Source organism: Pyrus communis, chromosome 7 (assembly GCF_041283825.1).
Source record: "Pyrus communis isolate YQ-2024b chromosome 7, ASM4128382v1, whole genome shotgun sequence".
NCBI classification, from domain to species: domain Eukaryota; kingdom Viridiplantae; phylum Streptophyta; class Magnoliopsida; order Rosales; family Rosaceae; genus Pyrus; species Pyrus communis.
Window position 1 is genome coordinate 10,303,247 of NC_142571.1, and position 26,317 is coordinate 10,329,563.

General features: G+C 42.7%; 2 protein-coding genes across 2 annotated transcripts; both read left to right on the forward strand.

The window, feature by feature from the left end:
• The first annotated feature begins 9,385 nt into the window (after nucleotides 1–9,385).
• Nucleotides 9,386–11,562, forward strand: LOC148695697 (uncharacterized). The gene is made up of 2 exons (XM_088697373.1): nucleotides 9,386–9,658; nucleotides 9,741–11,562. Exons 1-2 carry the CDS (start codon nucleotides 9,440–9,442, stop codon nucleotides 11,553–11,555), a joined length of 2,034 nt encoding a protein of 677 aa, XP_088553499.1. The 5' UTR covers nucleotides 9,386–9,439; the 3' UTR covers nucleotides 11,556–11,562.
• Nucleotides 11,563–22,533: 10,971 nt separating this feature from the next.
• LOC137734760 (cytochrome P450 family protein) lies at nucleotides 22,534–25,458 on the forward strand. Its single transcript, XM_068474042.2, has 2 exons — nucleotides 22,534–22,777; nucleotides 24,082–25,458. The coding sequence occupies exon 2, from the start codon at nucleotides 24,132–24,134 to the stop codon at nucleotides 25,104–25,106; it is 975 nt and encodes a 324-aa protein (XP_068330143.2). The 5' UTR covers nucleotides 22,534–22,777; nucleotides 24,082–24,131; the 3' UTR covers nucleotides 25,107–25,458.
• Nucleotides 25,459–26,317: the final 859 nt, after the last annotated feature.

The following is a 26,317-nucleotide window of genomic DNA, read 5'->3' on the forward strand; positions in this document are numbered from 1 at the left end:
CATAAGTTCACCAAATTTTCGGATTTGATATTTGTTTTACTTATTACTGAAAAGCAGAACCAACTTTTGATAAAGATTTATCAAGCTCAACCTACTGGCTCGAACGTTACGCCTGAAGTGCATGTGACCAATTCTAGTAACCACAACCGACGGAAACCTCATCGTGGCCGTGGAAATGGATGGCAAGCCCTACCACGGGCCCAAGGTCAACAAAACAGATGCCCACCCAAAGGAGGAAATTTGACCCAGAAGCACCAATCTTTTGCCCCTAAAGCCGCAAACTTCAAGAACAAAGGAAAAGCTACCGTTCAAATGGCTTCCATTGAAATGGACATGTTCTATCGTTGCAGATCAAAGGATCATTGGTTACGCGTATGCTGAGCTACCCCTGAGGCTATTGTTAAATATCATTCCCGTCGTGAGTCTAACTTTGCGGTTGTAGAAAATCCCGAAGATACTACAACAACTCAGGAGGTTTCAGATTTTCAGGAGGCATCTGCTCCCATGGAAGAATAAAGTTTTATTTTTATAAGACATGTTAGGGCATTTTACACCCTTAGTGGCCGAACCCCCCTTAAATTTTAAGACGATGGTTTAATTTTTAGACAATTTTTCTAAGACTTTAGAATTATTTGTTTGGTTTTGGTTTGCTTTGAATTATGGATATTATTTCTTGAATTGTTTAATTGAATAAATGGAATTATATTTACGCATGTGACCAATTCAATTAATTTATTTCTAAGTATGACTAGTAGGGAAGTTAGTTGTCTGCCTGATAGTTCTACCACGCACACCATATTGCATGAGAAACGCTATTTTACTAACTTCGTACGTAAAAATGCACCTTTGATAACCCTTTTAGGCCCATCCAACCAGATAGAAGGATACGGAAAGGCCTATATTATATTGTCCCATGGTACTGAATTAACCATTAAAGAGGTACTTTATTCTCCACGTTTCGGAAGAATGTTGCTGAGTTTTAGAGATATTCGAGATAATCAATATCATGTTGAAACCACTGAAGAGAATGGTTCTGAATTTCTTTGTATCACTTCTTACGAATATGGCCAGAAGCGTATTCACGAGAAGTTGGAACGTCTTATGAGTAGATTGTACATAATAACCATTCATGCCATTAAGAACCATCACGTGGCCAGCCCTATGGCTGGATTCCAGAGCATTCTTCTACTTTGGCATGATCGAATGGGACAACCTAGACGAGATATGATGCGCCGTATCCTCAAAGTATCACATGAGCATCACTTGAAATCTTATCTCGGCCATCTGCTTTGCAAAGCTTGCTCCCTGAGGAAGTTAAACATTCTACCCTCACTTACATAGAGTATTCATGACCCCCTTAAGTTTCTTCAAAGGATTCAAGGGAATAGTTGGGGACCTATCCAACCAATATGCAGACCATTTAGATACTTTATGGTGTTAGTTAATGCATCGACGCGATGATCACATGCTTGCTTATTGTCCACACGCAATGCTGCATACTCTAGCACAAATTATTAAGCTAAGGGCTCACCACCCTGATTATCCGATCAAGTCGATTCGACTGGATAATGTTGGAGAGTTTACATCTTAGACCTTTTTGTTGGGATTGAAGTTAAACATCTTATACCCCATATTCACACCCAAAATGGCCTGGAAGAAGCTTTCATATAGAGCATTCAAATGATAGCTCGAACTTTGGTTATGCGAACCAATTTGTCGGTATCTGCCTGGGGCCATGCAATATTACACGCAGCTTGGTCTGCATAAGGCCTATTATACCCAACCTCATTCACCGTTACAGTTGGTTACTGGATACGAGCTTGACATCTCGCATTTACGTGTGTTTGGGTGTGCAGTCTATGTGCCAATAACGCCGCCACTACGTACCAAAATGGGTCCTTAGAGAAAAATAGGAATCTATGTCGGTTATGATTTGCCATCCATTATTCGCCACTTAGAGCCCTTGATAGGAGATCTCTTTACCGCACGTTTTGCAGATTGTCACTTTAATGAGGCAGTCTTCCCATCGTTAGGGGGAGATAAAATCAGTAACGTTCGTGTAGAATGCCGCAAATTATCGTGGATTACTCCCACTATGTCTTATTTATATCCCCGTACCCTCAGTCTGAAATTGAAGTGCGACATATTCTAGATTTTCATAGCATAGTTCAAAGCATATCGGATGCTTTTACTTATCTAGCAAAGGTGATGAGATCACATATACCCGCTGTAAACGCACATGTAAGGATGAACGTATTTAACGTATGCTGTAACACTGCCTTGGAAGGCCGGACCATCCCCGAGGGTGGAGCGATCGCACCTCCCATACGGCCTGGTCCACTGGCGGCTAACCAATCACCTTCTCCTACCCTGAAGCATGGTAGGCCCCCTGGTTCAAAGGATTCACAACCCCAAAAAAGGAAAATGGCACAAACTAGTGACCTTAGTTTGAATTAGACCATTGCTTACTTATCTGTTCCAACGCATGAGATTATTCTAGATTACGGTGATGTCTTAGATGAGACATATCGGTATCTCGAGAATCGTGAGATTTTGGTCCATTATGCAGTATTGGATGAGGTTTGGCATCAGAATGAGATGATTGTCGATGATGCATACGTGTATACCGCTGCTTCTGACATTATGCTTAGCGATGACATTCAACCACGTTCCATTAATGAATATTGACGTAGAACGGATTGGTTAAACTGAAAACAAGCAATTCAGGTCGAACTCGATTCGTTCGCGAAACGTAAGGTGTTTGGGCCTGTAACTCCTACTCCACTACATGTGAAGCCCGTGGGCTATAAATGGGTTTTCATGAGGAAGCGTAATGAGAAGAATGAAATAGTGCAATACAAAGCACACCTTGTAGTGCAAGGTTTCTCTTAACGCCCTAGGATTGATTACGAGGGGACGTATTCCCTCGTAATGGACGTCATAACGTTCCACTACCTTATCAGTTTGGTCGTTTTCAAAAAACTGAATATACAGCTTATGGACGTGGTAACCACGTATCTCTATAGGGATCTAGATACGGAACTGTACATGAAAGTTCCAGAAGGACTTCCATTAACTGGTTCAAATAGTTTTAGACCACGGAACACTCTCTCAATTAGATTAAGGATATCACTTTATGGATTGATACAATCTAGGCGGATGTGGTATAACTGTCTGAGTGAATATTTGATAAGTCAGGGTTATGTGAACAACAAATTATGCCCATGCGTGTTCATAAAGAAGTCACATTCTGGATTTGCGACCATTGCAATTTATGTCGATGACTTGAACCTCATCGGAACTTCCACAGAGCTTGAGGAAAACTCGTTATTTGAGATGAAAGATCTTAGGAAAACTCGTTATTGTCTCGGCCTAGAGATCGAACATTGTTTGGATAGAATCTTAGTACATCAATCGAACTGCACCCAGAAAGTGTTGTGACATTTTAATGAGGATAAAGTAAAGCCTTCAAGTACTCCTATGGTCATTCGAACTCTAGATGCTAAACGAAATCCCTTCCATCCCAAGGAGGATAAGGAAGAGATTTTGGAGCTTTAAGTTCCATACCTAAGTGCAATTAGTGTTTTATTGTACTTGGCTCAATGCACTAGACCCGACATCTCATTCGTTGTTAATCTTTTGGCTACATACAACTATGCACCTATAAGCAGACACTAGAATGGTGTTAAAGCCATTTTCTGCTACCTAAAAAATACGACGGATTTGAGCTTGTTCTACACCCATGAATCCTCGAGAGAAGCTGCCACCCCTCTCGGTCCTCGAGTTGATTCTAGCCTCGTTGGTTACGCTGATGCTGGTTATCTGTCTGACCCACATTGGGCACGTTCACAAACTAGCTATGTCTTTACCGTTGGAGACACTGTTATATCTTGGACACCTACCAAGCAAATGCTAGTTGCGACTTCTTCAAACCATGCTGAGATTCTCGCCCTGCGTAAAGCATAGTGCTTTGGTTGAGAGTAGTCATGGAACATATTCGAAGCACTAGTGGTTTTACTTCCGTCGTTGACTTTCCTATAACGATCTTTGAAGACAATGCAACATGTATCGAGCAGTTAAATAAGAGATGCGTCAAGGGAGACAACACCAAACACATAGTGTCGAAGATCTGTTATTTTGACCTGCAACAACAACATCAGAACATTGAAGTTAAGCAAATCCGTTCCCAGCACAACTTGGCCGATTTCTTCACTAAGTCATTGCCCAAGTTTACTTTTGAGAAGCTTGTCCAAGGAATCTATATGCGTAAATTATCTAAGTTGAATTGCTTGTAGTTATCTTATTTGGAAGTTATATCTAACTTATGGGGAGTATCCTGAAGCATACTTACTTGATCTTAATGTACTCTTTTTCCTACGATTAGGAGTGTAAACACGAAAAGTTCCTGAAAACAAGAGACAAGAATAACGTGTACAAAATATATTTTTTGGTGTTTATGATTTTGGGGTTACAATCTCTTTGTAATTTGTTCCTCTGATTCTATCTTCGTAGGGTGTAGGTTTGTGGATGAGCTGTTGATCCAAAGGGCCGTCGGGGCTTGATCTAGGGATGAACAGTTGATGAACGGATCTTCGAGGGCTTTTGGGCCTAATCTTGAAGACTGATGGATGAGCGGATCTTCAAGGGCTTTTGGGCCTAATCTTGAAGACTGGGATGAGCGGATCTTCAAGGGCTTTTGGGCCTAATCTTGAAGACTGATGGATGTGTGGATTTGTTGAGGTTGTTGATCCAAAGGGCCGTTGGGGCTTGATCTTAGGACGAACGGGTGATGAACACTTTCTTCAAGGGGCCGTCGGGGCTTGATCTTGAGTCAGTTGGAGTTCTTCAAGGGCCGTTGGGGCTTGGCCTTGAAAGAGGATTTTACGAAGAATGAAGAGTATTTTCTTGATCCTTCGGGATTTGCTTGAGAGCTTTAGAGTTTCGAGGCTTCAAGGTTTTGGTGTGATGTAAATTCCTTTCTTTCTTTCTTTTTTTTTTCTTTCTTTCCTCTTTCTTCCGAAATGAATGCCTTGGCCTCCTATTTATAGAATTCCAAAACTTGATTTTTGGATTTAAATAATCAAATGAAATAAATCATTTCTGCCAGATATTGACACGTGTCCTATTTGATGACCTTTCCAATTTATTTCGATTTTTCGTTGAGTCACACGCTACATGTAAAATTTATGTGACACGTAAGCGTTGAAATTTTAATTATTGGTTAACATTCATATCACCGAAATTTCGATGTCTACAAATGCCCCCACTTCAAGGCGCGTCGTTGACATGTGCTTGTCACGTGTATGAGATGCGTTTTGAAGTTCCTTAATGTAGATGTCAATCCAAGGGCCGTCGGGGCTTGATCTTGAATTGGGCTGGAAATTTCTTCAAGGGCCATCGAGGCTTGATCTTGAGTTCGACTGGAAGATTTTCTGGTTTCCTCCAATCGTTGATTTTCCACAAGCTTAATCTTGAACTGGGCTGGAGGATTCTTTTGGTCTCCTCCGAAGGTCTGAACTTGCTCCTTTTATATGGAGTTGAATTTGATTCAAGGGTGGTGAACACTTGATTTTGAATCGGACTTGTGATTTCTTCAAGGGCCATTGAGGCTTGATCTTGAACTGGGCTGGAGGATTCTTCTGGTCTCCTCCGCTCGTTGATTTTCCTTTGTGCTACTCTTGAACTGGGCAGCAGGATTCTTTTGGTCTCCCCCCGAAGGTCTACGAGCGGTTTCAGGATATGGCAGGCAAGTACGAGGTGGAGGTGCTGACCTGTTTCTTTGTTCAATCTTTCCAATTCGTATTGAAGAGGGTTGGAAAGATTGAAGTTTCCTTGTCCCTTCTCTGGCAGTGTATCAACCGTTGAAGATGACTACTCGAGAGCAATACTAGGTAAGCCATCAGGAATAGATTCCAGGTAGTCGGTTCCAGATCGGAAGACTGACTCCAAGTGCCGGCTGATTGCTTCTTTCACTTTGCCATGCGAGTAAGAACAAGGACAAAGGAAAAGACAGGGAAAAAGCATGATATGAGATACCTTTGCTTTCGAAGAAGCAGCGAATGAATCAACACATATATTTGTTGTGCTTGTCTCCACATGCTTCGATGTATCATTTTCACTTGCCTTACTTGCTCCCCTTTGCAGAAGTGGTATTTCCTTATGCAGGTTTAGCATCTTTTCTTGTAGTATTTGTCCTCCGATGCAGGAGTTGAATGCAACCTTTGCATTTAAATGGTGCTTCACTCCTTGGTGGCAACTGGTTTGAGTGGAGGTTCCGACATATTGCTTTCTTTGTCCTTGTCTTGGCAGGTGAGAACAAGGGCAAAGGAAAAGATAGGGAAAAAGCATGATATGAGATACCTTTGCTTTCGCCCTTGATGATATGAGATACCTTTGCTTTTGAAGAAGCGGTGAATGAATCAGCACATGCTTCAATCTATCGTTTCCTCCTGGGTCATCTGTACTCGAGGCATCTGGTATCTTCAAAGGTTGAATAGGTTTTCTCAAAGGAAGAAGAAGAATTGTGTATTTCGAGAGGCTTTGCTGGGAGTGCGCCCTCAGAGGTGAGGAAGAGTTGGGCATTTTCTTCAGGTCTGCCTTGTCATAAGAGACGAAGGTCGACGTATATAGGGATTTCTTAATAGCAAGTGGTGGTACCGTTCTTTTACCCTTGTCGACAAACGTCTCTTCGATATCTGAACGACGCCTCTTCGATTTCTGAACGACGCCTCTTCGATTTCTGAACAACGCCTCTTCGATTTCTGAACGAGCGCCACTTTTGACAAAGTTGCACGCGTTTTCTGAAAAGCAGAGAAAGCGTCGCCGAACTTTGCGCTTGTCGGCTAAAGACGTGTAGTTGCGATGATGGCCTCCACGTGTTCTCGACTTTGTCAGATATCTTTTGACAAAGTTGAACGCGTTTTCTGAAAAGCCGCGAACGCGTCGCCAAACTTTACGCAGGAAAATCCGGATTTTTGAATCGGTGGTCGTGTCGCTTGGCTTTTTACAGAGGTATCGATCACTCCAACATACACACTCTGAAAATTGCCCATTCTTGAAAATCGTCTCCGGCCTTTTGAGAATTAGCTCCATCCACCCCTTCTCTCTGAACACCTTTGAAAAATGACTAACTCATCGAACCTTTGCTTAGATTTGAGTCTTAGCAGCGATCCAGTTGCACCCCTTCAAGGTAATGTATGGCGCCCTTCTTTTTTATCTTCTAACGGTCCTCTTTCAGGTGAAGACTCCATGATGACGGATGTAACAACAGCTACGATAGTAGCTAGAAACCTCCTCACTCCTAAGGATAGTAGGCTGCTTTCAGGACGGTCCGATGAGTTGGCCGTTCAAGAGTCCCTCGCTCTCAGTGTTCAGTGTGCAGGCTCTGTGTCCAACATGGGCCAACGCCTACTTGCTCGCTCCCGCCAAGTTGAATCCTTGATGGCGGAGGTGGAAAGTCTCAAACAAGAGATCAAGCAGCTGAAGCATGAGAATAGAAGCTTGCACGTGCTTGCAAACAACTATTCGACGGGCATGAAGAGGAAGCTTGATGAGCTGCAAGAGTCTGAAGGTCGGATTCAGAGTGACCGTCAAAGGTTTTCGTCTTTCCTCCAGAGACACCTTTTTCCTGGGTCTTCCAGCGTTTGGCCAAGTATTGAGGCCTGGAATGCTCTAGCTTCAATGCCTCCCGCTCCGATGCCTTCTGCTTCGATGCCTTCCGCTTCTAGAGTTTTGCCAAGTAATGGGGCTTCACGTGAACATCCTTTGTGAAAGCTCCATCTTTTTTTTTTTTTTTTTTTTTTTTTTTTTTTTTGTATACACTTGTAATTTCTTGGAGATTAATGGAAATGCTTTATTTTATTCAGTGTATTGTGTTAAATACAAATAAAACATATACATCACTAAGTTTTTTTTTTTTTCCTCCTTCGGTGGCGCTGATCCACCAAAGTTTTTTTTTTTTTTTTTTTTTTTTTTTTTTTTTTTTTTTTTTTTTTTTTCCTTCGGTGGTGCTGATCCACCAAAGTTTTTTTTTTTTTTTTTTTTTTTTTTTTTTTCCTTCGGTGATGCTGATCCACCAAAGTTTTTTTTTTTTTTTTTTTTTTTTTTTTTTTTTTCCTTCGGTGATGCTGATCCACCAAAGTTTTTTTTTTTTTTTTTTTTTTTTTTTTTTTTTTTTTTTTTTTTTTTTCCTTCGGTGATGCTGATCCACCAAAGTTTTTTTTTTTTTTTTTTTTTTTTTTTTTTTTTTTTTTCTCCTTCGGTGGTGCTGATCCACCAAAGTTTTTTTTTTTTTTTTTTTTTTTTTTTAATGTTGGAAAGTGGCCAACTTGGCTATGCTTTTAGCTAGACAACAATTGCAAATGCTTTTGGCTATAAAAAAATTATAAAGGAAGAAAAGGAGAAACATTTTCCTTGTTTTAGGGAGGAAAAACAGGAAAGTGTTTTTGTTTTTTTCTTCCACATCCGTTGGTTTAAAGAGCCTTTGAAGCAAAGGAAAAAAAAAGTGAAGATAGCTCATTTCGGTTTTGGAGAAAATAGAGAAGAAGAGAGAGCTCAATACTCTGCTGAGAAAAAAGAAAAAAAAAAAAAACTGCAAATAGAGAAGAAAAGCTGCTGCTTCATTTGGTTAGTAATCATCTACCAAAGTAGTTGTTGTTTGTAATAGCTTTGAGCTATATGTATAGAGAAGAAATTATTCATTATATTTCTTCCTCTATTTGTTTCTTTGGTGTGTGAGAGCTTTTGGGTGTATTGGGTTATTTGGGCTGTGAGATTACCAACACTTTGTAAACTCCCATTTGGTTGATAGTGGATTATTGGGTGAGCTCCTACTGCTCCAAGGACGTACTCCAGTTACACTGACTGTGGAGGAACCTCGTTAAAATTTTTGTGTCTTTTATATTTTGTTCTTGCATTTTTTTTTTTTTTTTTTTTTTTTTTTTTGTGTTTTTTTTTTTTGTTTTTTTATTATATATATATATATATATATATATATTTTATTAATTTTTTTATATGGTGATCTGCAAGGCTGAGGCTGCCAAATCGACGAAGAACCCAGGAACGCGTAAATTGGTGGTGTAGAAAGAGTGGTGTTGTGCAAAGATTGCAAAGGGATTTTTTGCTGTGTAATGCCTTTTGGTCACAGTCTTCCCTTGGTAGTGACGTTGCCGTGCCTCTTGCCGCTGCTTGGAGCTTGTTGCAGTGTGTCACTTTTACCGTGTGGGGTTATGCAAAAGACTGCAGCGAGTTTATGCTGTGTAGTGCCTTTTGATCATAATTTTCCTCGGTGGTGACGTTGTTGTGCCTCTTGTTGCTGCTTGCTGCACCGTCATCGCTGCACACCATTGCACTGTCTGTTGTCCTGCTGTTCAAGTTTTGTGGCTGTTTTTTTTTTTTTTTTTTTTTTTTTTTTTTTTTTTTTTTTTTTTTTTTTGCGGTCATGGTATTTTTCAAATGTTTTAAGAGCAACACCATTACCATTCTTGCGAAGGAAAATGATTCGCAAGATAGGGGAACAACTCTGAAGATTTACGCCCCACTGACTGGCCTTAAGGCGCTTGCTCTTCCTACAAAAGACAACTCCATGCATATTAAGTCGTGGTCTTCTGAAGTATCTTGGAAGGTGGCAAACTTTGTTCGATCAAATACGAAGAGGGAGGCGTGCACACCGGGGATTCTTATCTTGAACCCTTCACACCATGCTCATGACAGTCATCCGGCTTCGGTGAATGGCTTGGAATGATGCCTTGTCGACTACCGGAGAAGCTGTTTTTGATGAGTCTTATTGGGAGTGGCTTGAAGATGTCTTGGGCCGATCTAAACATGTGCTTACTAGCATGGGCCTTTACCATGCCGTGTACGCATCTTTGTTTAGTTATGATCTCCATCATTCTGTCCTTCATGCGTTCTTCGAGCATTGGTGTTCAGCGACTAACACGCTTCATACAGCTCAAGGAGAGATGTCAATTTCACTTTGGGATCTCCACAAGATAGGGGGATTGCCAATCCAAGGTAAGTTTTATGACGAGGTCGTTCCTAGTGCGGAGGAACTTTCTCTCTGCAATAACCGAGGATTGCCTGCGAGTTGTCGCTGTTTATTTTGGGCATATCACAAGCTTTTCCAAGATGCTCGAAGTAAATCAGGCGTGAAGATTTCTTCATGGATCCGCTTCTGGTATTGGGAGGACACAAGGTACAAGAAGTCCTCGAAGAGAAGAAGTTGCAACAAAACCACTAAGCCAAAGGGAGACTCATATCCATCTGGTGCCATTGGTTCAGCTAGGCGCCGTTCCCCTGCCGAGTTGAGAGCGTTTGAGGACCTTGGCATAGCATCAGAGCATGTGGAAGAATCTTACCTAGCTGCTTTCTTAGCTTGTTGGCTTTGTAAGTTTGTTTTTCCAATCGGCGACGTCAACTTTGTTCGTCCTGGGGTTTTCAAAGTTGCTAGCAAGATGGCTGCAGGTGAATCTTTCAGTCTTGCTATCCCGGTTTTGGCCAATATTTATAATGGCTTGAGTGTTGTTTCGAACTCAGCAAACACTGAAGATCGTGCCGCGGTTCTTCCCTACCATTATGTGTATGGTTGGTTGGGTGAGTACTTCGGTACTCATTTTTTTTCTTCAACTCTAAACAAGTCAGGGCCTTTGATGACGAAGCATTCTGGCGTGCTTTCTTCGAAGAGCCTCGATGATTCCCAGGCGCAAGCACTGTTTAGAAGCTGCGAAGGCTTGAAGATGGACTATCTGGCGAGAGTTGGCTCGGTGCGGCGAGGCATCATGGACGATTCGCATCTTCGCTTCTCAGACTTATCTTACCTTGTAAGTCTTCGCTCAGGGTATGTTTCTTTGCGGCAAGAAGATCGATGCATTGTTCAGCCGTATAGTCCCCACCGTTTCAGCAGGCAATTTGGTTTTGTCCAACATGTGCCAGGCAAGCTGAAGGAAAAAAACCAATTAGACTCCTTGCAAGCCGTGTATATGCATTGGGAGTCTTGTACCCGTGCATGTACAAATGCTTCTATCACCCTGCCGGCAAAAGACGAGTTCAAGAGTAGTCCAGTAACCCGTGCTTACATAAGTTGGTGGTCAAAGGTATATTATGAGAATTCGGGGATGGCAAGTGGTACCAATTCTTCTCATTCACACCTCAATGTATTGAAGGAGGGGTGTTCTGTGGTTCCTACACAACTGATATCTTTTGATTGCGCGAGTGCTGCTACTTTGCAAGATAGACCAGTGGTTTTAGTCCCTCAATGCCCACGCTTGTCTTCTCAACATCTGGATGTATCTGAAGAGGCCGGTGATGAAGTTGATTCGCACGAAGATGGACTTGTTTTGCGGCAGGGTCAACAAGTTTTAAACAAGCGACGTCTTGAAGGCGCTCAGGCTGATAGCGATGTCAATTTTCGTCATAAGAAGAGAGAAGTGTTTAGGCTCCCTCAACTCGATGGTAGTGTGTCGTTTGAGAAAGACGTATGCATCTTCTTCTCTCTTATGACTTCTTCTGCTTTCATTGTTCTAGCTTTTGTTTCTAACAGCTTTCTTTGTTTTCTTTAGGTTGGGCCTTCTTGTTCTTTTGACTTGGCGACCACAGGTATTTATTCTTATACGGAGATGCTATTTGGAGGCGACCTACCCACAGGCGAGGAGATTGGGGATCCACCTGGTACAGAGCTTATCCCAAGTTCGTCAAGTTTCCCAAGTTTGCCGTGTGTAGGTGGAGGCATGCAAGATCCCGTCATGCATTCTACACCTTTGCCAGCTAGCTCTGAGATCTCTCTGAGAGGGCCAAACCTTAGTGGTACTGAGCAGCTTATTCATCGCATCAATCTTCGTGCGGCAATGGATATCAAGAGCCATATTGAGGGGAGGATTTTGAAATGCCCGTCGGAGGACCTTGCGTTGCTTAAAGAGGACTTGTCGAAACTTATTTCTGCAATTGACAATCTTAACATTGATTCTTCATCCTTGAAGATCAAGATCGCCGAAATTATGGCCGCCTCAACTGAGTATTCTTCCTTGCGTGTTATTTCCTCGAAGAAGTTGAGTCCAGATGTTAGAGCTCACCAACTTGCTGCAATAGACTTGTCACTAACCCAAGCCCGGTCTTCTCAGCAAGCTGCTTCGGGAGATTATCAATCTACAGAGACTTCTTTAGCTTCTGTCCGGGTACATCTAGATACGTTGATGCGAGAACAAGAACAGCTTGGCATCGAGGCATCAAAACTTGAAAGTGTTCTCGGGGAGCAGGGAGCTACACTTTCTCAATGCCAAGAGGAGATTTCACGCCTAGAACAAGAGAAAGACATGGCTATGGAGTTGCCCATCCTGTCTCTCACTGAGGTAGAGACTTTGAAGGCTTTGGAAGGCTTGCTTGAAGACCGCCTCCTTAGTTTTAGGGACATAGTTTTCAAGTAGTGTCTTCCGCCCTTTTTCTTTTGTAATCAGACTTTTTCCTTCAAAGAAATAAAATGTTTGCATTTTTGAATTTGCTCTTTATTCTTCAAAGCGTTTTTTTTTTTTTTTTTTTTTTTTTTTTTTTTTTTTTTTTTTTTTTTTTTTTTTTTTTTTTTTTGAGATGTGACTGTACTTGAAGTTTTGAAGTTTCAAGTTGCCTACGTACCCTTGGTTGAGGAGGGATCAAGTCATGACGTAGTTCAAATGAGTGATGGTTTTTTATGATGATTTTGCCGTACACAGTTTATGCTCTTGCGGGCCAGGAGCGTGACGCGTTTGCTTTAGGGGTAGTAGCGCTTCAAAAATCTGCCGTTGATGGGGCCGATCTTCAACCCGTCTTCTGCCGTGATTAAGTAGGCGCCACTGGTGTAAATCTCTTGTATTACGTAGGGTCCATCCCATTTTGATGTGAACTTGCTTTTTGTCTTATGGGTTGTAATGATAGGCCTACGCAATGCCAGCACGAGATCTCCGGCTTGGAAAGACCTTAGGCGGACTTTCTTGTTGAATGCCTTGGCTAACCGTGCTTGGTAGCATTCCAAGTGTTGTTGAGCTTCGAGCCTTCTCTCATCCAGCGCTTCCAACTCCTGAAGGCGCAACTTTGCATTTTCTTCATCAGTCAAGCCTTCTTGTATAGCCATCCTTAGTGAGGGGATTTGACTTTCAAGCGGTAGAACAGCTTCTACGCCATATACGAGAGAATAAGGTGTAGCTTGGGTAGGAGTCCTATGTGTAGTCCTATATGCCCAAAGTGCTTCACTTATTCTTTCATGCCAGTCTCTCTTTGTTCGGCCGATTACCTTTTTCAGGAGGTTGCACAGCGTCTTGTTGAATGCTTCTGCGAGGCCGTTGGCCGGAGCATGATACATGGAAGACTTGTGCTGCTTGAACTTGTATTTGTCGCAAAGCTCATCCACGAGTCGGTTGGAAAACTGCTTTCCATTGTCCGTGATAATGTAGCGAGGCACCCCATATCGGTGGATGATATGCTCCTTGATGAAACGAACAACAGTTTCCTTTTTTACTTCCCTTAAAGGTATGGCTTCAGCCCACTTGGAGAAGTAATCTGTTGCAGCTAGGATGTAAGCTTCCCCTGCAGATGACTTTGGCGTAATTGGTCCTACAACGTCCAATCCCCATGCGTCGAACGGCCATGAAGCAACTGTAGGGTGTAATGGTTCAGGCGGTTGATGTATGAAGTTGGCGTGGAATTGGCAGGCTTGGCACCTTTTGGCGTGTTCCAGGCAGTCCTTCACCATGCTCGGCCAGTAGTAACCCATTCTTTTAAGCTGGAAATGTAGCTTTGGTCCAGATTGATGTGCCCCACACACACCTGAATGTGCTTCTTCCATGGCTTGATTAACTTCTTCCTCACCTAGGCATCTCAGGAGCAGTCCTTCAAAAGAGCGTCGGTAGAGTGTTCCTTTGTAGTAAAGGAAGCGAGGTGCTCGTCGACGTATTTCGGAACGGTGTCTAAGATCATCGGGAAGCTTTCCGTGCTCTAAGTAGTCGATCAGCGGCTGTCTCCACTCTTCAGTATCGACTGGAAGTACTGAGATGACATTTGTATCATCTAGTGACATTTCATTAACGAGCGGAATCACCCATCTTTGGCAAACTGGCACGTCTGCAACTTCATCTTTTCCTAGTGTCATACTTGAGGCTAGATTGGCGAGAGCGTCTGCCATTTGATTTTCCTTTCTTGGCACATGTTCTAGTGTCACAGCTTCGAACCTTTGTAGCAGTTGGGTCGCTAGCCGGAAGTATGGGACGAGATCATCTTTCCTCACCTCATATTCAGTTAAGAGTTGATTGATTATGAGCTTGGAATCGCCATATACCTCAAGAGCTGTGATTTCCATGTTGATCGCCATTTGGAGCCCGATGATCAATGCTTGGTACTCAGCAACATTGTTGGAGCATAGCTCATTCAGTTGGAAGGAGTAAGGTAGTATGTGCCTTTGTGGTGACATAAATACTACTCCTGCCCCCGCTCCGTCTGCTCGTGCGGATCCGTCGAAGAACATCGTCCATGTCGGGAAGATGTCGATGTAGAACACCTCCTCGTCAGGCAAGTCGTCTGAGATTTTCCAATCAGCCGGGATTGGATGATCGGCAAGGAAGTCTGCTAGCGCTTGTCCCTTGACGGCTTTAGCTGGGACGTAGATGATCTCATATTGATTAAGAAGCAAAGCCCATTTAGCGAGTCGCCCTGTCAAGACTGGCTTAGTCATAACGTATTTGACAGGGTCGGCTTTAGCAACCAAGTGGATGGTGTAAGCATGCATGTAATGTCTGAGTTTCTGAATGGCAAACACCAAAGCGAGGCACATCTTTTCTATTGGGGAATAGTTCAACTCAGCGCCGGTGAGAGTTCGACTGAGGTAGTAAAGTGCTCCTTCTCTTTGGGATTCATTCTCTTGCGCCAAGAGTGCTCCGATTGAACTTTCCTGAGCAGCAATATACAATATGAGTGGTTTCCCGGGCACAGGTGCCCCCAGGACAGGTGGACTTGACAAATATTTCTTTATGCTTTCAAAAGCATTATGGCATGCTTTGTCCCACACGAATGGAACATCTTTCTTCATAAGGCGACTAAACGGTTGACAACGCCCTGCGAGGTTGGAGATGAAGCGTCTGATGAAGGCTAGCCGTCCTTGTAGACTTTTCAGCTCGTGCAGGTTTCTTGGCTCGGGCATGCTTTGAATGGCCTTGATCTTTGATTGGTCTACTTCAATACCACGGTGCTTGACGATGAAGCCGAGGAATTTTCCAGAGGTGACGCCAAACGCACACTTTAACGGGTTCATCTTGAGGTTGTATTTTCGCAGCCTTTCGAACACTATTCGCAGATCCTTCAAGTGTTCTGATCTTTTCTTCGTCTTAACCACCACATCATCTACGTAACATTCTACGTTTTTGTGTAGCATGTCATTGAAGATTTTCTGCATTGCGCGTTGATACGTAGCTCCAGCGTTCTTTAGACCAAAGGGCATTACCTTGTAGCAGTAGATACCTTTTGGAGTACGAAAGGCTGTTAGTTCCTCGTCTTCGAGGGCCATGCGAATTTGATTGTACCCAGAAGAGCCATCCATGAATGATAATGCCTCATGGCCAGTGGTTGCATCCACCATGATTTCAATGATTGGCAAGGGGAAGTCATCCTTTGGGCAAGCATCGTTGAGGTCCCGGAAGTCTACGCAAACACGTATTTGTCCTGATTTTTTAAGGACAATGACGATGTTGGAGATCCACTTGGGGTATTGCACTTCTCGAATAAAGCCTGCTTCGATTAGCTTGTCGATCTCGACCTCGATTTGTGGGATAAGCTCAGATCGATAGCGTCTTTGAGTTTGCTTTATCGGCCGTGTTCCAGGCCTGACCGCAAGATGATGAACAGCGATGATAGGGTCCAGGCCGGGCATTTCTTTGTAGGTCCAGGCAAAGACGTCTTTGTACTCTAACAACAGCTGATAATACTCCTCTATCTCGTCTGTACTTAATAATGCACTTACGAAGATAGGCTTTGGTTCCTTGCTTGTACCTAAGTTGAGTTCCTTGAGATCATCAATTGTGGCTTGTCCCCCATCTTCGAGCTGTGGTGGTGCAGCAGTGACATCTTCCTCGGGGATTTCGTCTTCTTTACCTTCTTGAACCGTGACGTGGAAAACATCTTGGATCTCCTCTTCGGTGTTGTCTTCTCGGGCTTGTCGGCATAAGGATTGTCTGGTGTTCTGGGAGAGGCGTTCCTCGCAATCTTCATAGGAAGGAGCCTTGACCGGGTAATTGAAGAAGTCTTCTGGGAAGAGGTCGCACATTGTGATGGGGATGGACGATCTTTGTGTCGAAATTTCATTATCTCCAATACTTTCACATTGTTCTGGAGGTTGACAGGAGCTGTTTTGCCCCCTTTTCGACTGATAAACTTGTGGACAAGATGGTTGCTGCTTGTCCAATTTCTTCGAAGCGATCTTCGAAATGCATTCCTCACAATCTTCATAACAAGGAGCCTTGATCGAGAAATTGAAGACATCTTCGAGGAAGAAAAGATCCCGCATGAACGATCTTTGTGTTGTAATTTCATCATCCTCAACATTTTCATGTAGCTTTGAAGGTTGACGGTAGCTGCTTTGCCCCCTTTCCGATTGGTGAACTTGTGGACAAGACATATGTTTCTCGTGCAGCTTCTTCGGAGTGACCTGAATCCATCCTTCATCTTCACTTGACTTGACTGACATGGTTTTGGAACATGCCCCCAGCGGTTGAGGTGAAGACTTTGAGTCGAAAGAGCCAGAAGTGACATCTTTCTTAGGGATTTCATCTTCAGTGCCGTTCTCTTGGGTTTGTTGGCATGAAGATTTGCCAGTGTGGACGATGATGCGCCTCCTTACCTTTAGTGGTCCTTTTGTGTCAACCTCTAGGATTGCTTGGCGCTTCATCCTTGAAGGAATCAAGCTTCGAACGTCGTCCTTTTCTCCTAACCCATTGAGCTTTTCTTCCTTTAGTGTTGTCTTCCTTTTTCCAAAAGGCTTCCCATTATCTTCAAACCTTTCTGAAGCTGATCGTCGCAGAGGAGAGATAACTGTGTTGCTTTGTTTCTTAGGCTTTAACAACCTTTCAAAAACAGAGCTTTGGGATGTCGGCGCGTTAAGCCTCTTGAAGACAGAGGTTCGGTCTTGACCACCAATGCGATTAAGCACTGAAGTTCTGGAGCTTGACTGGCTCATCCTATCGAAGACCGACGTCCGAGGGGAGGGTTTAGGCTCTTCTTGGTCTTGTTCAATGCTCATGCTGACATATTGAGTGCTAGTGTTTTTCGCTTGGCTTGAAATCATCACAGGTGCATTTGGTGTGAAACCAAGTCCGGCTTTGTTGTTGTCAACTCCGTAACCATGCTCCTTCAACTTCTTTTGAGTTTTGGTGAGGTTACGTTCTTCGTCATTGACAGTGTTTGAAACTTTCTTTCCAGCCACCGCAGAAGAAGCGAAGTCGTACCCGGCTTTTGACATGAGTTTGTAGGCGTTAGGGTCAAAACCTTCCTTGGTCCTCTTGGTTGGAAGAAAGCTTGATTCCACCTTCTTTGGTAGAGCTTTTATGAAGCCTTGTGGTAGTCTTGCGGCCTTAGCACCCCCTAGCTGTGTCAGAGGCAAAACTGCATTCGTCTTGAGCAACTTCACGTTATCCGTGTGCCACTGTGTGTCGGCTTTTCTAGTTTCGAATGGAGATTGACCATTCTTTCTTCTTGACATCGGGATATACCGGAATATGGGTGCGTTCGGTCCTTCTGACGGCATCCTACTCCCTTTGGTTGTTGCAGGTTTAGCAAACTCGTCATCATCTTTGCTTGAAGATGGCCCAGCCTGCTCTTTTTGTTTTTTAGGCATGGCTTGCCACTCCTGCTTTTTAGGTGCTGCTCTGCCCGTGGATTTGATCTCTTCCGGAAGGGCTTCGGGTACCGTCTCTTCATCCATGTAGAACTTGGCATCTGCAAAGTGTGATTCGGCTTCGGTGAATGGCTTGGTATCACCTTGGATCACCTTTACTCCTTCTCGGTAAAATTTTAGGCATTGGTGAAGGGTGGACGGCACTACCCCATTTGCGTGGATCCAAGGTCTTCCTAAGAGCAAGCTATAGGAAGTTCTTGCATCAATCACGTGGAATATCGTGCTTGATTTGAGCTCTCCCATGGTCATCTCTACTCGGATCATACCTATCGCCCTTTGTCCTCCTTGGTTAAAACCCTGGATCAGCAGACGGCTCAGGGATAGTTCATTCACCTTGATGCCGATTATGGTCATTGTTGATTTTGGCATGATGTTTATGGCTGACCCACCATCCACAAGCATGCGGTTGACTTTGTATTCCTTTATGTACCCGGAGACGAAGAGAGGACGGTTGTGAGGCTTTGATCCCAACAGTAGGTCTTCGTCAGTGAAGTTAATTACGTCATGGGTGGCACAACATGTGGCACATTCATGTGGCTGAAGCTTCGAGCCTTCGTCGTTACTTTCTTGCACTTCGTGGTCGTCGGGACCTGCCAAGACTGCTGCTAGTGCTCTTCGCATCTTTTTTGGCAATGGTAGCGCTTCCTCGATGCTAAAGTGTGTTGGCAGACCTTCTCCAGGTGTAATGGTCTTTTCTACCTCAGTGGCAATAGCTTTGCCTTTTGAGGGCTCTTCTATTTCTACTTCAACCATGTGACAGGCCACGGTAGTGCACTGTTGGAAAAAGTCATTCGGGAAGTACTCACGCAAGGAAACGGGAATGCGTGGCTCCTGCTCCATAGGTTCCCTAGCATATGTTGTTTTATTATGCTTTATGTTTCTTTTAGGCTTCGCATTGTTGCGGCCGTGGTGATTTCTTCTTTGTTCCACCTTTGGCTGTATGACTTGTGGTCTTGGTTTCCTTGTCTTTTTGTAGGTTACCAATATCCATCCTTCTTCATCATCAGCATGTGTATCTTGGTCGCTTCTCTCCAGTGATGGTTGTGTAGGAGGTGCCGTGCAACTTAAGCATTCACGAGAACGGTCAGGTGTCATTTGGAGAGGCACAGGATTAAACGATCCAAACGCAATTGTAGTGGTATGCGTTGCGGCCGTGTCCTCAAGGTCGAGCTCAATTTGCCCTTGTTGTGCTAGCTTCATGATGAGTTCTTTGAGAACGAAGCACTTGCCAACAGGATGGCTCACAATACGATGATACTTGCAGTACCTAGGATCGTTTGTGCGATTCATTTCTTCAGGACGCTTGCATTCGGGTAGCTCAATCACCTTTTTTTCCAGCAAGTCATCTAACATGGCAGCCATGTCAGAGTCAGGAAAAGGGTACGTTTTCTGTTCCAACTCTCTCAAGGTGCTCTTGTATCTGTCTTGGGTGCGAGAAGGCTCACTTGTCTTTATCTCCTTCGCTTTCTTCTTGGAGGAGATCTTGATGGGCGCTGAGGAGGTCTTGATGGGCGCTGAGGAGGTCTTGATGGGCGCTGAAGAGGTCTTGATGGGGGTAGTGTTGACGATGAAAGCTTCCTTAACGGGCTTCTTCCCGGTCTTGTCTACATTTGGGGCGAATACTTTCTCCTTATTGAAGTTAGTAATTGGCTCCTTTTTCCCATGATTAGCGATACTCAGCTCCATGTCGTGGGAACGAGTTGCTAGCTCTTCGAATGTTCTTGGTTTTATGCCTTGGAGGATGTAATGTAACCCCCAGTGCATGCCTTGAACGCACATCTCAATGGCAGAGGTTTCAGAAAGCCGATCTTTGCAATCCAGACTTAAGGAGCGCCATCTATTTATGTAGTTGACGACAGGTTCATCTCTCCACTGTTTCGTACTGGTTAGCTCTAGCATGCTTACAGTACGACGAGTGCTGTAGAAACGGTTGAGGAATTCCCTTTCTAGCTGGTCCCAACTGTTGATAGACTCAGGTTCGAGGTCAGTGTACCAGTCAAAAGCGTTACTTTTCAGCGAACGCACGAACTGTTTGACGAGGTAGTCTCCCTCTGTCCCAGCATTGTTGCAAGTTTCAATGAAATGGGCGACATGTTGCTTTGGGTTGCCTTTTCCATCGAACTGCATGAATTTTGGGGGCTGATAACCCCTTGGCATCTTCAAAGCGTCAATCTTCTTGGAGTAAGGCTTTGAGTACAGTACGGAGTCATGCGAGCTTCCTTCGTACTGTGTCTTGACAGTGCTTGCGATCATCTCCTGTAGCTGCTGGATAGAGAGAGATCCCATGAATGCCGTTTCTTGGTCTAGCTTTGGCTTCTCTTCAACTTTCTCCACTGGTGGCTCCTCTTCTTCGTCGTCTTCTTTCTTTAATAGGCCAATATTTGGGTCGACTTTCACGTCGGGCAGCGCATCTAGTTGGTTGACAAGTGCGGCAATCTGCAAGTCCTTCTCCTCCACAGTCCGTGTGAGCTTTGCGATTGCTTCATTCATCTGAGCTAGCTGCTCCTCGATTGAAGTTGCTCCAGTGGTCATAACTTGCATGGTTGTACTGCCGCTCGAATCAGTGTCGGAGAGTAGGGACTCTGAGTATTTCCTCGGGCCTTCCCCCCTTGATGCCTTTAGCGAGGCTAGGGTGATCACAGGCTCGTACCTCAGGTGCTCTTGTTCCTTTGACAGAGTCAATGCAGGGGCGGAAGCCGCGGCAAAAAGAGCTCTTGCCTTACTTCGGGTTACGATGCCCGAAATATCACCACTTGCGGCGATGATGTTCTTGTTCTTTGCTTTGATTGCAGGAACAGCTTGATCCTTTCTTGATGCCATTTGCGTTTTTCGATGATTGGAGGATAGAGATGAGAGGTAGAGATTGTCCCACTGGGCGTGCCAAATTTGTAAACACGAAAAGTTCCTGAAAACAAGAGACAAGAATAACGTGTACAAAATATATTTTTTGGTGTTTATGATTTTGGGGTTACAATCTCTTTGTAATTTGTTCCTCTGATTCTATCTTCGTAGGGTGTAGGTTTGTGGATGAGCTGTTGATCCAAAGGGCCGTCGGGGCTTGATCTAGGGATGAACAGTTGATGAACGGATCTTCGAGGGCTTTTGGGCCTAATCTTGAAGACTGATGGATGAGCGGATCTTCAAGGGCTTTTGGGCCTAATCTTGAAGACTGGGATGAGCGGATCTTCAAGGGCTTTTGGGCCTAATCTTGAAGACTGATGGATGTGTGGATTTGTTGAGGTTGTTGATCCAAAGGGCCGTTGGGGCTTGATCTTAGGACGAACGGGTGATGAACACTTTCTTCAAGGGGCCGTCGGGGCTTGATCTTGAGTCAGTTGGAGTTCTTCAAGGGCCGTTGGGGCTTGGCCTTGAAAGAGGATTTTACGAAGAATGAAGAGTATTTTCTTGATCCTTCGGGATTTGCTTGAGAGCTTTAGAGTTTCGAGGCTTCAAGGTTTTGGTGTGATGTAAATTCCTTTCTTTCTTTCTTTTTTTTTTCTTTCTTTCCTCTTTCTTCCGAAATGAATGCCTTGGCCTCCTATTTATAGAATTCCAAAACTTGATTTTTGGATTTAAATAATCAAATGAAATAAATCATTTCTGCCAGATATTGACACGTGTCCTATTTGATGACCTTTCCAATTTATTTCGATTTTTCGTTGAGTCACACGCTACATGTAAAATTTATGTGACACGTAAGCGTTGAAATTTTAATTATTGGTTAACATTCATATCACCGAAATTTCGATGTCTACAAGGAGCATTTGTCCTACTGGATTTTTGCTACCTAACGAGGTTTTAACAAGCCACCCATCCTGGGATGATTATACTCCGTTGAGTTTATTACTTTCGTCCTGTTTGTCATTTGTGTTAGAAATTATGCATACTTCTCTCTTTTCTCCTTAGTCTATGGGTTTTTACCTACCTTAGGTTTTATCATAGCTAGGTTTTGTAAGTTTTACTACCCATGCATACTTTCTTTTAAATTTGAGACTCGCATTCACCCGTTGTGTCGATGACTTCATCAACTGTTTTACCTTATCTGTTGAATATCTGATGCGGTGTTTTGTTTGAGTATTTACACACTCAAGGGGGAGTGTTGCAATCCTATTAGATTAGGAATGTGATTGTGTAAATCCTAGTGTACCTAGGAGTATCTTGTATATTCCCTTTGGTAGTTTAATTCCTATTAGAGTTGTAATCTTAATAGGGTAAAGATTTAACATTCCCTACTGCTATAAATTAAGGCACAATGGGATGATACAATTACACACCTCATAATTATATCTCTCTCTTCTCTCTATGTTGTTGCCGGCCCCTCTATCTCTTTGTCCTAAATACAGTTCAGGCAAATAGCCCTACAACACATTTTAATTTTTTAAGATTTTATGGTGAGCGAGATAATAACATAAATATGGTGGGTCTAGCAGAACTCTATTAAAATATGAATCTCACTTAATTAAAGTTAGGTGTCAATAAAAAGACTTAAATCAATACATATGAGATCGCTTACTAATTGTGTATTTATATGTTACAGTTGATGGAATGAAATTTTTTATTTTAAATTAAACATTTACAACATTAATTTTACAAAATAAATTATAAAATCTACAGTTCGTTCGTAAACACAAAATATCTGAATCTGTCAAAATATCTAAAGGAGAAACCCTCCTCAATCTTAACGAGTCAAACATTCCTCTAATAATAATATAAGGCCTCGAGTTACACTGCACGGCAACACCCGCCATCTTTAGTTCTTACCCGGTTCAAGCCGTCCCGTTTCAACAGGGTCGCAATCGTCGCAACGCTAATATGTTCCAACGTCCCAGCCCATCAGATTGATTCTCGGATTGGCTGAAGAAGAAGGACCTCAAACGGGTAAACCTAATTTCGACCCCTAATCCAATTCTCTCTCCGTATTGCTGTTTCTTCCTTGCACATTTCATCTTTAAATTATACGTTTTGTTCTGTTTGGCTGCTGGGAAAACCGTCGGGAATGAAAAGATTGGGTATTCCAATAGCAATAAAATTTCCAGGAAAAGGGGTCCTCTCTAATTGAATGGTTATGCGAAAGATGCGTCTTTGAATAAAATTGGGTTTTGCGCATAGGAGAAATGGACATAAAATTTGAATTGCACTTTGTGGGTGCTTATAGTTTCTTCCTTGATAATTAAGGTTGTGTTTGTTGGACATGATTGGTTTGGATAAGATAAATCACTAGACTCGAGGCATGGTGGAGTAAATGGATGTCTAACTTCTGAATTTGGTCAAAGTTGAAGGTAGAAGATGAGTAATCATGAAGGTAAATTGTCCCTCCTAATCCCCATTGAAAATGGTAGGATTAGGACCGATAAATTTAATGAATACTCCGTCTTCTACCTTCAACTTGGACGAATTTTGGAAGTTTGTCATCCATTTATTCCATTAGTATGCCTGAATCTAGTGAATTATCCCATCCAAGTTAATCAACAAAGGCAGCCTAAGGGTATACTGCTGGCAATTGGGAATCTGAAGTAAAATCTTGTGGGGATTTAAAGTTCCTCAATTGTATGAAATCGTGTTAGTCTCTGATGAACCATGAGAGTCTTTACTAAAAGTTTGACCTTAACTGTAACAAAAAGAAGAAGAATAAATTGGTACTTGGTAATTGTTGGTAACTTAAAAACAGGTTAGGTCTAGATGGTGTTGGAAAAATATCCAATTAGTCACGTTGGTCCTGGGGTGTTGTTGCCATATTAGAAGTCTAGAAGAGGCATTTTGATGCCCCACGATAGCGAAATCAGTCCTGTTGTAAATTTTTATCCCAAAATTAAGAGGATATGATGAAGCACTGCACCGCAGTCCCTATTAGCCGTTTGAAGAACATTCATGTCGGAAGGCAAACAGTAAAAATCGTTTGAGCATCTGCTTGCAAAGTTGTATGTTGATCTATAAGGGTTTGCTTGGTTTAACATGATTTTCGTAAGTTCATAGATTTGCTGGTCTACTTATAAGATTTGTCATATGCACTGTTTTGTCTGATAGGAATAAAGTATATGATCATAATGTGTGATTTCATCAGCCGAGAGGCCATTGTTTTCTCAACATTTTTCTTTGCTAACATCCTCTTTTCTGTTTACTATTTCTCACTTCTTTTTTTTTTTTTTTTTTTTTTTTTTTAACTTTATATTCGCATGTTTCAGAGTGAAAAGCTTAGGTCTGATCAAAGTTGTATTTGACTCATTACCCAAGAATGGCATCATTAGCTCAAACTCCATTCATGATGTCTGCCAATAATGTTTGCAGAGTCCACCCTGCAATGCAGAAATCAGTGAACACATCAAACACAATACATATACCCACCTTTTCTCACATTCGGATAAAACTTTCCCCTGTTTGCTGCACAAAACTGACTCGCTGGGAGCCCTCAGCTGCCTCATACGCCCCCACGGAGAGTGCTGGTGACAACTTCTTGAATAAAACCTCCAACATATTTGAAACCCTTTCTTCTATTAGCAATGATGAAGCACCAGAAACCAACAGTGAAACGCTTACTGATGCAAGTAATCAGACAAAAACGGAGTTTCAGGTCCTCAAATGGCCAATGTGGCTCTTGGGCCCTTCTCTTCTCCTCATCACCGGCATGGTGCCAACTTTGTGGCTACCAATATCTTCCATATTCCTTGGCCCCAACATAGCCAGCCTGCTTTCCTTGGTCGGACTTGATTGTATATTTAATCTTGGCGCAACCCTTTTTCTACTCATGGCCGATTCTTGTGCTCGGCCTAAACAGCCAGAACAAGCCTGTAAAAGCAAGCCCCCGTTTAGCTACCAGTTTTGGAATATGGTTGCAACCGTGTCTGGATTTATCGTTCCCCTAATAATGGCTTTTGGATCCCAAAAGGGTTTCCTCCAACCCCAGCTGCCTTTCATCTCATTTGCAGTTCTATTGGGTCCCTACCTTCTGCTTATTTCAGTACAAATTCTGACAGAGATGCTGACTTGGCATTGGCAGTCACCCGTTTGGCTGGTGACCCCTGTAGTGTACGAGTCTTACCGGCTGTTGCAGCTGATGAGGGGACTGAAGCTTGGAACTGAGCTCAGTGCACCAGCATGGGTGATGCATACGATCAGAGGACTAGTGTCGTGGTGGGTACTGATTCTTGGCATGCAGCTGATGAGAGTTGCTTGGTTTGCGGGTTTCAGTGCTCGAGCTCGTAAGCAGTAGCCGCCTTCTGCTGATGACTAGTTTCTGGTGATGTGTACCCCATCTCGGAGAAGAAATAACTCTGGCTTTCAATGTTGTTTTGTGTTGCAAGTGAAGGAATGTGTGGTTTATCACCTTATCCTTTGCTTTGTTCATATTAATGTTATCAAACATTAAAAATGAGATCATTTTTATTCCATGACATGACTGTATTCGCATACCAAACGAATGTTATTTTGGACATACATAAATAGTACAAATGCGATGTGTTCATAAAAAAAATAGCATGAATGAGTTCAATATCGATTTATTTCTCTATTTCTTATTGTAAATTTGTAAAACGTTGTACAATAATAAATTTCTTCACGTGAAAGTTCTGGCACAAGAATCATAAAGCGAAAATGCACATGAAGGGATGGACGGTTTTTTTCCTTGGGTATGAATTGATAGATTTACATGTTTAAGGGTGCATGCATATCAAGTTACCAGCTAGTTCTTGGTCTAGTAATACTTTTCTTTTGAATGTTAAAATAGGTCCCCAATTCAAATCTCTATTTCATCAATAAGAAAAGAAGATTCAATTAGGGCTTTGGAAGAATTTTAGGAGAATGTAATTAGTTAGGATTTTAAAAGATAGTCAAATGATGTGAATGTTGATGATTGAATTATTACGTAAATATTGATTAACGTGCTTATTTTCTATTAGTCATTTTGAATGAGTTTTGTATACTTCACAAAGACATTGTCCTTTTTAATGAGTTTCGTATACTTCACAAAGACTTTTTCACTTAGATTTCAGTGGAGTTGGTTTAATTTTATCAAAGAGTTTGATAAATTTTTGTAGATTTTTGTGGATTCGTATCGACTTTTTAGCGGTCCATTTAATAATGGGCATTTTGATTAATTTTAGTAATTGAAATGCCGGCTGGGCCATCATGTCATTTGTGATGTTAATAGTGGTTGTGGATGTGATGTTGGCGTGGCCGTGACAGTGTTAGTAAAGACAATGGTACGATGGTGGTAATAGATATGGTGTTGGTGGCGATGAAGACGAGAATGGATCAAAGAAAATTGCATAAATCATCTCCAATCGAAGGAGGGTTAGAGGTTCTTCAAGAAATTAATATTTTAATAAACAGTGTAGAGTCATATTTCTTAGAGCAAATCCAACGACAGTGATGGTCCGATGGATCGGGAACCATTTAATTGCAATTGCCTCCCTCCCTTGCTCC

What these genes read in the sequence shown, in the direction of transcription:
- LOC148695697 (XM_088697373.1), top strand. Translation starts at nt 9,440, where the DNA reads ATGGTATTTTTCAAATGTTTTAAGAGCAACACCATTACCATTCTTGCG. An exon ending in GATCAAATACGAAGAGGGAG is followed by an intron (nt 9,659 to 9,740) that starts GCGTGCACACCG and finishes ATGGCTTGGAAT; the next exon opens with GATGCCTTGTCGACTACCGG.
- LOC137734760 (XM_068474042.2), top strand. Translation starts at nt 24,132, where the DNA reads ATGGCATCATTAGCTCAAACTCCATTCATGATGTCTGCCAATAATGTT.